At 35.9% G+C, this 12,113-nt stretch overlaps 1 protein-coding gene across 1 annotated transcript in view; it reads right to left on the bottom strand.

Moving 5' to 3' along the window:
• gpkow (G patch domain and KOW motifs) overlaps window positions 1-12,113 on the bottom strand; it is a 31,424-nt gene that overhangs the window by 9,774 nt on the left and 9,537 nt on the right. Inside the window, exons 3-6 of the mRNA XM_039775903.1 lie at window positions 11,183-11,322; window positions 9,343-9,449; window positions 6,920-7,124; window positions 4,958-5,090 (exon numbers count right to left, since the gene is read on the bottom strand). Of these exons, the coding sequence (XP_039631837.1) occupies window positions 4,958-5,090; window positions 6,920-7,124; window positions 9,343-9,449; window positions 11,183-11,322 (585 nt within the window). The remainder of the gene's footprint in view (window positions 1-4,957; window positions 5,091-6,919; window positions 7,125-9,342; window positions 9,450-11,182; window positions 11,323-12,113) is intronic.

The following is a 12,113-nucleotide window of genomic DNA, read 5'->3' as shown; positions in this document are numbered from 1 at the left end:
ATTACAGTGGCAAGAAGGATAACTACAACTTTATATAACCCAAAATATCATTTGTACTATCAGAGTTTCGCAAAAGAAAGCAGTTAAACAAAAGGAAAATATATATATATATATATATATTTATATATTAAATCTCAAATTTGGGAAAACGTTGAAGCAGACTGACACTGGAAACCTTATCCCCAATAAAGGCACTTGGAGACTCAGGACAGACAGCAGAGTTAAGCTTTATTGTATGATGTGCATACAGACTCAACACAAAGTGAACAATGAGCCCCCAGCAATGGGCACCTTTAATTTTTATTGCAAATCTTCTCATTTAAGCCATTATTGTTCCTCATCTGACCTCTAGCATTCCATTGCTCTAGTTCTGCCTCTAATTAATGCCACCAATAATTCTTAGTTAAGGAGGTGTCAATCCCCACTCTGTCCATCTTATCTATTTGATAAGGGATAGTCTCTCCCCCTACTATCTCAGAGCTTGCTACCATAATTTACAACAAAAGAGTTCACATTCCCTTCTCTATGCGAGGGGCCCATTCTTCGGCTCTCTAGCACGCCTGACATTTGGCTTATGAAAAACTGGTGTTTTCTGGCTTATACAAAATGATAAAGTATATGTAGGCATAATCCTTTTTAATCCTAATTCTTACATCTTAATACTTAATATAAAACAATGCTTACTTTCTCAAGCGCTTATAATACTTTTCTAGTATATGTAAATGACTAATTCTAAGAAGACAATTTACTGTAAAAACTACAGGAAGATTATAAACTAACTCATAAATAATGGCATAAAGTTAACACTAGAAATACCAAATCCTATGAAAAAAAACTCGTAAATCCAGCCCACCTTAAATCCCTTCACACCTCTCCATCAGCGTCTTTTGTCTTGTAAATGTGCCAATCAAGACAAGCAGTAAGCAGCCTACTATTTCATCCTCCCACTACAGCAGAACGTGCACAAAGTTCTCCCAGCTCATGCCTTGATTATCTGGGAGTGAAGTGCTGGAGTTTTAGAGTGGATATAATAGATTTGGAACACATGCATTTCATGTGTGTTCTGTTTCTACAATAATTTGTGCAAACATCATTAAAACAAACATTTTTTATATTTTACTAATAAATGACAAAATGTACACAAACTATAGTGGCAATGAGATACGAAGAAGGCAGATTCACCAGCATTTGTGTCAGCTTTTATCCCTCCAGATCAGAGAATTTCCAGTTTGATTGTCTCAAAACACCACTCAAATCTTCAGTTATTCCCAGTTTCAAATAAAAACTAACAACGTCAGATTTCTTAGGGGTTGTATGTATCGTGATCATGACTGAGAAAAACCCTAACTTTTACAAGTTCTATCAATTTACACCGGCTGTTACAGATGCAAATCTAATGTATGTTTATATTGTATAATATTAACAATAACAGTAGCTCACTACTCAAAATAATAAACAAGGGAGTCAGGATCGAATCGGGGGACTCTTGATTACAAGTCAGCAATTCTTACCGCTACGCCACAGAAGCTGTTGCATCATCCTTGAACCTTTTGTGAAAGTGTTTATTTGATATTTGGACTTCAGGCTTCACACATTATGTAGTTTGTGTGTACATTTTGTCATTTATTACTAAAATATGAAAAACGTTTCCGTTTCAACGATTATTATACTTCACAGATTATTATAGAAACGGAACACACATGAAATGCATGTGTTTCAAATAACGATCTATTATTTCCATTCTAAAACTACAGCATTTTACTCCCAGATAGTCAAGGCATGAGCTGGGAGAACTTTGTGCCCATTCTGCAGCGGTGGGGGGATGAAATAGTAGGCTGCTTGCTGCTTGTCTTGATTGGCACATTTACAAGACAAAAGACGCTGACGGAGAGGTGTGAAGGATTTACAAGTTTTTTGGTAGCATTTGGTAATTGTATTAAAGCCTTGTTTAGAAGTCTTAAAATAAAGACATACATTACTGAATAGTAAATAAGCCCCTGAACTTTATAAAGAAACCAGTTGTACAAAAATCTGTTCTGTCTGTTTTGTTGAGGAAAAGAAGATGTCCTGAGTATTAATTATTAAATGAGTTAGAATAAGAAATACATAAAAATTCCTATTCAAAACATCAGATGGTTCTGAAATTAATTTTTGTTTACAATACACATTTCTATTTCTATCTGTGATACAAAATAATTAATTACAGTCTCCGGGTGTGGCCATGGGCCCCTATAGGGTTGAGCTTCCATGCTCTGTTCCCGTGGTCCCCATACCAACCAGTGCGGCTGCCCTCTCATGGTCCAGAGGAGGCATAATCCCTCCTTCGGTCCTTACCGGGGTCCAGGCTAGGTACCACCCCCAGCCGCTCACCACAATAGAGAGTAGACTGCATTTTTAACAATGCACTAAAGCAATAGTTTAAATTCATTTATAAAAATAAAAAAAAAAACACACACACTTCTCTCTTTACCTTGAAAACACCTATGGCAAAGGGAAACTGTAGTGAAAGAGTATCAGAAATATAACAGTTCATACGACTACAAACCATGTTACAGTGAAATAAAATGATCTTGCTGTGGCATACATTGTAAATAGAATGCAAAAATGTTCTCTTTTACAATGTTATAGAATAAAGATTTTGGAACAGAACAAGAAAGTTATATATAACAAGGATAAGAACTACTGCTTCAAAAGATTAAGTTTGGTATTTTTCAAGTAGAAGTTATTTCTACAAAATCGTACTATACATTAGTTTGCAACATAAAGTTGTGTTCTAGAGTGAAGTGTTCTTTTTATGAATTTTAAAAATACCTTGTCAGCGACAGAAGAGACTGACAGACAGACAGATACACACGCACGCACGCCTAGACCACTGCAGCTATTTGGCTCCATGCGTTTGAGATGTGCTTCTATATGCTATCTGATCATATCTTTCATTCTATGGCAAAACAACATCAAATACTGTTTAGATAAGCATTGTGGTCTATGCCTATGAATGGGATTCTCACAGAGTTTTTATTGATTTTGTATATAATCAAAAGCAATAAAACATTACAGTGCAAAGGAAACTTCCATTTACCACAACATTGTAACCATTACTTTGTCATCCACGATTCCAAGTGTAGCAGCAAAAATGAGTTAATCCCATAACTTTCTAATAACAAACAGCACAAACCCTAATATTCTCCAAAAGAGGTTGGAGTCTGTAATTCAGTTTATTCTTAGGTAATGCTCAATGCGCTTACACACAATAAACATAGTATCAGAAAAGTTAACAATTCCATACATAGGCAAATAGATTAAATAAAATAATAACTTCCATTTCCAAGACCTACTTTATCCAAATCAGGGTTCTCAGAAGTCAAAGCCTATCTTAGCAGCACTGTGAATAAATGAACCAACACTAAGACAGGTTATTAATCAGTCAAACAGCACATCCAAACGACAACATTTTTGCTGAGAAATATAAAATCATTTATTCGAACTTAATATATAGATAACAAATTATACGGACCATTGACAATAAAAAAAACATATACACTCAATGACTCAGATTCCAGAAATATGTAAGCAAGAATAAAGCACTGGCTATTTCAAGTATAATACTTTATTCTGAAGTACTACATTTAGAGCTTTGTATTTTTGATCACTACACATATCAACATACTAAAACCATATTGCTATTTGTATTTTTCATTCACAGGTTTTGAAAAAATATTTTATATACAGTAATCCCTCACTATATCGCGCTTCGACTTTCGCGGTTTCACTCTATCGCGGATTTTAAATGTAAGCACATCTAAATATATATCACAGATTTTTCGCTGGTTCACGGATTTCTGCAGATTTATGCTACACGCTTCCTCAGTTTGTTTGCCCTGTTGATTTCATACAAGGGATGCTATTGGCGGATGGCTTAGAAGCTACCCAATCAGAGCATGTATTACATATTAACTAAAACTCCTCAATGCTATAAGATATGCATCCCGCGCGGAGCTTGATTGTTTGCTCGTCTCTGCCTCTCTCTCTCACCCTCTCTGACATTCTCTGCGCCTGACGGAGGGGCTGTTTGCACAGAGGCTGTTTGCTTAAAAGATACTGACGCTCCTCTAAAAAAATGCTGCTTTATTGCGGTGCTCGGCATATTTAAAAGCACAAAAGCACACGTATTGATTTTTTGATTGTTGCTTTAATCTCGCTCTCTCTCTGACGTTCTCTGCACCTGACGGAGGAGATGTGAGCAGAGGGCTGTTTGCACAGAGGCTGTTTGCTTAGAAGATACTGGCGCTCCTCTAAAAATGCCGGCAAACTTAAAAGCACAAGTATTGATTTTTTGATTGTTTGCTTTTCTTTGCGAGCGCTCTCTCTCTCTCTCCCTCTGAAATTCTCTGCTCCTGAAGAGAAGAAGATCTATTTGCATTCTTTTAATTGTGAGAAAGAACTGTCATCTCTGTCTTGTCATGGAGGACAGTTTAAACTTTTGACTAAAGGGTGCTATTTCATGTCTAGAGGGCTCTAATAATGTTAGCAGTGTGGGAGAGTTTATAAGGGCTTAAAATATATAAAAATAACTACACAAACACATGGTTTCTACTTCGCAGATTTTCGTCTATAGCGGGGGGTTCTGGAATGCAACCCCCGCGATCGAGGAGGGATTACTGTATATTAAAATAACTGATTCTGGTTAAACTAACACCTATTTCATTTGCTCTAATTAGATACTATCACAGCTGTACCAGCATTGTAAAATTATACAATGTAATAAACAGCATGTCTGAAATCAGCGAAGGTTGATTTAGAGTGATCTCTCAATATTTTAGGCGTTCTTTAAAGTGATCTGTATCATAAAGTTATACCAATGCTCCGTAACTAAATTAAACAAACAGGTTAAATTGAATATGGAAAGGAAGACTTGATGTTATTAAAGTAGCCTAGAAAAAGAATGAAAATCTCTTACTGAGGTCTTTGCTGTATTTATCGTACTCCTTGCGGCTGACCAGTCGCAAACAGTGCTGGCTGACTGTAACTTTTTTTCCTCCAATTGCAAGCTTCGTCATTACCCTTGCATTGTCCGGATCGATTCCTTCTACCTAGTAAAAGTTTCCATGCAAGAAGGGGGAATTATTAGTTATCAAATATCAAAGTATCAGACTGTTTAAAATACTCACTGCTTTTGATTACTGATTTACTAAACTATATATATATATATATATATATATATATATATATATATATATATATATATATATATATATATATATATATATATATATATATATATATATATATATATATTTTATCCAGGTGTACTTAATAGCTACCTTCCTTTACACTGCACACACATTACCATTCTGTTCTACAGGCCAGCAAAAGAGGTTAGCAAAGAATGGGTTGCTCTTTCAATGGCAATTATTCCAAAACCTTGTTAAACATTAGCTGCAGTGGAAATGTACAGTGTCACTGCTAACAACTATGGAAAATTGGGGCTTTGTTATGGAAAACGGGAACTTTGCTATGTTAATTTGCTGCTTAGTTTAGTCTGACTTAAAGTGGATTCAAAACAATGAGAAATATTCTGTAAACAAAATTTTAGCTTAAGAAATAATTTAATATGGCAAACACAAAGCACAATGTTAATCAACAGATCATCAATAAACAGCAGCCACATGTGATGTAACAGCCTCTTATCTGATGCAAACCTCATGTCCCACACCAGATTATGCTCTTTTCATGTCTTGTTCATTTTTACTTTGTGATTGTTATGACTGAGCTAAATGAAAATGAATATCTTAAAAGGGAATTAAATCTCAAAAATGACAATAATTCAATGTATAAACAATATATTTATATTTTACAGGTAGCAAGTAGATATCAATCAAAAAACTGCACCTAGCAGCCAAGATAAACCCTAGATGTACTGCAAACTAAACTCTGTGGGATACTGCAGTCATGATTGCCGAGTATTTGTTCCTGTTTATCACAGTGAAATTACATGAAATGTTTAAGGGTGCAATTTCACTATTCAAATCTGTTAACTTGAACAAGTTAATTTGTTGTCCAAAACAATTTCAAAGTAATTTTAATATTAATTTAAAAGAGATCTCAAAGTTTACATTGTAAACAGATATTAACTCATCTAAATTGTTGGTTATGATGATTTCTTGTGCAACTGTTTTTTTCTGCTTACACATACCAATCCACAACAGCATTACATGAACTTGACTTGTGCAGTATAGCTATGACTGTGACAACCTTGTAATCTACATTTCTATGCACGGAATGCCAAGTATAAGATACAGACAGTGCCAAATGTAAACCTGCACTCAGTTCATTTTTGGCAATGAGAAAGTATGTTGTTGTCATTTATAACAAGGTGGTTCAGCATTGACAGAACTAGTTATTTTGTCAGTATAAAACTGCAGAACTGATCTGGCTACAAAATCTAAAAATGACAGCACAGGATTAATATAATAACTATAAGGTAATAAAAAATATATTACGTTCCAATTCCTGGAAGCTTTCATTAATACATGCATGTTAATACAATATAATTCTTACTCTCTCAGTTTCATATCTCAAACTTTTCTAACATGTTTAAATTCAACCCCCTTGGGCAATGCCTTTATTAATTAAACAGTAAATCTTAAATTGCAAAGAACTTGTGCAACTCAGATTGAATAAGGATCAATGACATAACAGACTGGAAAGTTCCACTTTCAAACTGAATCCTTGATAAACTGGTTTATCTATGGTGTTACACATTAACCGTTACATCTCTGATTTCCACGTATTTGCGTATCTTGGCATCTGTGTAAAAATGATTAGCTTTGCTATTTGCAATGTTTCAGTCATGCCTTTCAGATTTTAAGAAGATAAACGTCATACTTCAATTTACTTTGCTGTGTTCAAATTAAAATACCTTGCCATAAAGGTCCTTATGGGGTCCTTTCTCTATCAGCACACTGCTCCCAACGACTAGACCCTGCGGCTCCTCGTCTGCTCGCTCCTCACCAGGCTTGGGTGGACGCTTGGGACGACTTTCATCTTGCGTCTTGATTGCAGATTTGTCAGCACCCAGGCCTAAACCCTTGGGTCGATACTGGAGTTCAACTGGTTTGATGACCCTAATTATGAAGCAGATTTCATATTAGGCCCTTAATAAACTGTTTTCTTAAAATCATTTTGTTACAGTATATTTAAATTATTACAAAGGTTTCATGCAGCTGTAAATGCAAATTACAAGGATTTAAGATTTTAAAAATGTTAATGCAAGTGATAACTGCATTATGAAATTAACAAAAAACACTAGCAGATGTTTTGAGCATTTGGTCCATGTAACTTTTTTCCTAATCAAACATAATTTGATAAAAACAAAAGACGCAATACTTCATGTATAACCTTACCTTTGGTGTCGCTTTTAAAGACAGCCACATATAAAGTGCCGGACTGCCATAGCATACCTGAACTACCAGGTTTCCACAGCTGGAAGCACAGCAAACTACTTGCATTTACAATTTGTCTACAGCTGTTCACTGTACTAGAGGGTGCTTTAGGATAATGCAAAACCTTCTGTCAGAAAATTGAAGCTCAGCTGAAAGTAGACCTTACAACATGACAATGACCCTAAACATAACAGTAAATCCATCAAGGAACAGCTGAAAAGAAAGAGATGACGGGTTCTGGAATGGCAATGTCAAAGTCCAGATAAGAAGCCCATAGTGATGCTAATTCGGATGGGGAGTTTTGGATCTGAAAAGGGCTGTGCACACAAAAGACCCCTTAACCATTGAACAGGTGAAATAATTCTGCATGGAGGAGTGTGAAAGCCTTTCTCCTAGTCAATGTAAGAGACTGGAAGACAGTTATAGGAAATGCCTAATTGAGGTTATTACTGCCAAAAAGAGCAATACTAGCTACTAGATCGAAAGACGTACTTAATTTTTCCAAAGATGGAAGAAACATACCTGTTCATTTTCATTAAATAAGTTAAAACATTTTCATTGTTTCATTTTTGGGTGGCACGGTGGCACAGTGGTAGCGCTGCTGCCTCGCAGTTAGGAGACCCGGGTTTGCTTCCCGGGTCCTCCTGCATGGAGTTTGCATGTTCTCCCGTGTCTGTGTGGGTTTCCTCCGGGCGCTCCGGTTTCCTCCCACAATCCAAAGACATGCAGGTTAGGTGGATTGCCGATTCTAAATTGGCCCTAGTGTGGGTGTGTTTGTGTGTGTCCTGCAGTGGGTTGGCACCCTGCCCAGTATTGGTTCCTGCCTTGTGCCCTGTGTTGGGTGGGATTGGCTCCAGCAGACCCCCGTGACCCTGTATTCGGATTCAGCGGGTTGGGAAATGGATGGATGGATGGATGTTTCATTTTCAAATGCATCATCTAAGTTTCAAAAAAGTTTTTTTTTTTTTTTTAAATTAAGAAACTATTTAAATGCAGATCAAATCTTAATATGTTCACAAATACAGTCATGTGCCGATCGAGTTGAGGCCAGTCGTACTTACGGCCAAGGGCCATAGGAAAACAATAGGGTAAGAATACTTTTTGAAGTCACACTTCTTTTCTGTTTCCAATCTGTGCAGATAGTTTGCAGTATTTTCTTCCATCAAGAAGACAGAAACGTCTTGCAAATATTAATTAATAAATCTTTCATTATTATTATTATTCCATAGGGACTCATGTTTTCATACTCTTGGAGGGCTCTTTAAGATTTGTTTTGATTGGAACTTCATGTGGCTAATCCTTATGTATTTGGCCCTTCTCTTACTCACAGAAGGCATGTGGCCACTGAGACTTTAAGACTGTTTTGTGCTATTCTGTATCACCAGTTAAAAGTATGTGTACTGGTGACCCACACCAGACACACAGAGCCTCGATTGCAATGATCTGTACACTTTTTGATGAACATTTAACATACAGCCTGATTGCCAGTCCCAAATGGTGCCGTAACTCATCGCCTGACTGTATTAAAAAAAGAAAATACAATTCAAGGGATATACTTGTTTTCACATGACTGTACTTAATAGTTTTTGGCTTTCTGCTGCTCCACAGCTGCTAGAGCAGAACTGAAAGGTAATGTATGTGTCTGAAAGCAAGCAAGCAGCTTAAAAAGAACACCACTTGAAAGAAAGAAGACATCTCTAACAATTACAGAATAGGAAACAAGAAGGAAGAAGTGCCGTAGGTAAAACATAACTAGAAACAATTCAGTGAATTTAACTTCAAGATATTAATTCATCTCCGAAAGGGCAGCTAAAATTAATGAGGACTTGATGGTAGAAGAATATAACAAATAACAATATATAAAATGCATCTGAAGAACCGGCAAATGCCAATCACTCACTCTTTAAATGTCTTCCCAACGCCTTCACCCTCTTTCCAGCCCATCCCTTTCAGCATGGCTAGACCAAAAGCTTCAATAGGTACACTGTCATAATCGTTTTCTGTAGGCTGCAATTGAAGGTGACAGGCAGGTATAAATTCTCATGACTAGAAACTTGATTACTTTAACTTCTATTAATAACATATGCTACCCCTATTCCTCCTAATTTACAGTTTTTATATACTCTACTTCCTTTGAATGATTTGGTAATTTACTTACATTAACATTACAGTAGTAATGATTAAACATGCAACAATATTTAAAAAATGGCTACCCATATTTCCCAGATCAGCACCAGTAAATCTAGAAAAAGGTGCTTACTCTACAAAATACATTATCAAATTAACTTTTTTTTGGTTGCTCTATCCCCAATCCATCATTTATTGCTCTAATGGTAGTACTAGGTTGTTGTACCGTGTTAGCCATTATGAATGTAAAATGACAATTGGCTAACTAAGATACAATGGGATCCCCTTCTTCAAAGATAATACAGAAACTGAAGTTCCCTGAGTTTATATCCACACACTAGGACAAGAAACAACAATGGTAAATTTTTGAATGAAAACTCTTAAATGTAAAAAATTAATAGGTTCATTCAGGCTAAGATTAATTTAACAGGAGATAGAAGAACAATGTATGGTCAAGATCTTTAGATAAGAAAAATTTACCATTGTTGTTTCTTGTCCTAGTGTGTGGATATAAACTCATATAATATGACAATAAAATCTTCTTAGTTAGCATTCATCTGTTGTTTGACATCAAATACAATGGGATCATAAACATCAGAAATATTCTTGTCACATCTTTAAAAAAAAAATTCAATCACATAAAAGTTTCAAAGTGAATGTATTCATCATTTTGAAGAATATATAATATGACAATAAAAACATTCTCTGTTGTTTGACAAAATAATCATTGGTATTATATATATATATATATATATTAGGGCCCCCTGCCTGGCCAGAATGCCTTCACGCTGGAAAGACAGGGAGGAAGCGTGGCCACAGCATTACCTTCCCCGAATCATTAGGTGTCAGCCACCCTGGGTTGCAGTGGTGCCTCGGACTCCCACAGGGCTCCATGGGAGTTTGACTTTGACAAAGCCCTGATGGGATCCGGGGCACCGCCATGAAGTGCTGCAGCTCTTGCTGAGCTCTTCTTGGCAGCTATTCCGCCAAACCCTGGAGTGCTGCCAGAAATGCATCAATGAGCACCTGGAGCACTTCTGGGTGCCTTATGAAAGGGGCCAGCAGACACTACTCTGGGAGCAAGAGTCGGGAGGTGGTGGATAAGGCTTGCCAGGAGGAGTGGAGGAGAAAAGAGAGAGAGGTGGAAGAAGAAGAGATGTATGTATTGTGTGCTGTGCTTGGGGACTGTGTTTGGCTTTTGGGAGATGGAGAAGACATTTCTTACAAGGGAAAATAAAATAAAAAGTCCTGTGCATTTTTGCAGTTGTGCCTCTGTGTCTGTTTGTGCCAGGTTTGGGCAGTGGTGCCCACCTTGGAGGTCCACGAAATTCTATGTTAGTTTGATTCTTAGGGTTACTATTTAAAGTCATTATTCATAAAATTACTCCACTTTTTCCAGACTTAAACATTAATATTTTAATTGTATAGCTGATTTAATATTTGCTGCAAATGACACATACACAGTCATAAAAACTGTGTGCGAAAAAAATTAAGTATAAAGGCAATTAAATTGGCTGATATAATAACTTCAATCATGTTTAACAGTATTTTTTTAGTTAATCTAGTTTTTGCTAATTCCTCACCCCATCCAAATACTAAGGACATATACCTACACATGGTGGCAACAACTCAACATTCAACTTGTCACCATCTTCATAACCTTCTGGCATTCTGTTTTGCATAAGCAAGGGAATTGATAGGTTTGAATCCACATTTGGGCCACTCTTCCATTGATCTTGCTGTTTTCTTGATTCTGTTTAGTAAAAAAATAACGCTTGTTTCAATATATTACACACACTGCTACAAGAACACATAAAAAAACAAAACTATTTTTTTATTTTATTTTGAAAGATAGTGTGGAAAAAAATGCATTCACTTTAAATAAGGTAAATGTTGATTAAACAATGTTTAATAAATCTGTAATGTTAAATGAATGGGTGACAAATCCTAATCACCTATTTTCATTTGAAGTCCTCACCGTTTTCACTATATTAATTGTATATTCAAAAATAACTACACAAATATATTTTAAACCATATTTCTCAGCTGTTGCGTTTTAATATTTCAATTATTAGGACAAGTATAGACAATAACTGAAGCCTGTGTTTATGTAAAGTAATCTGAAGATTAATGCACAGAACAAATAAATAACGTTCTACAGGTAGCAGTTATAGAAATGGTGGCTGCAAAGTGAAATCATATCTGACAATTGGATTTTATCTGACAAGTATAAATTAACCTGTTTAAGTATTCTTTTCCCTTTTACAACTTTTTTAAAATCACAGCCAAGCACTTTTTAGCAAGAGGAATCCAGTAAACACAAAAGGTGTAATAAGATTTTAATTTTCTAAGGGGTGTGGGAAGAGAAGCAATAGTACACAATACATATTTACAACTGAAACTACATTCCCAGCCAAATACTGAAAGGCTTGGACATTGCTTAAATCCTTAAATGATTACCATCTCTACAGCTATTTATTGGCATTTAGCCAGTTAAATAAAAGGAATACTGCATAACCTTTGCCAAGTTACTCAGTTAACCAA

Source organism: Polypterus senegalus, chromosome 13 (genome assembly GCF_016835505.1).
Source record: "Polypterus senegalus isolate Bchr_013 chromosome 13, ASM1683550v1, whole genome shotgun sequence".
NCBI classification, from domain to species: domain Eukaryota; kingdom Metazoa; phylum Chordata; class Cladistia; order Polypteriformes; family Polypteridae; genus Polypterus; species Polypterus senegalus.
Note: the sequence above shows the minus strand (reverse complement) of the source record. Positions and strands in the feature narration are given on the sequence as shown.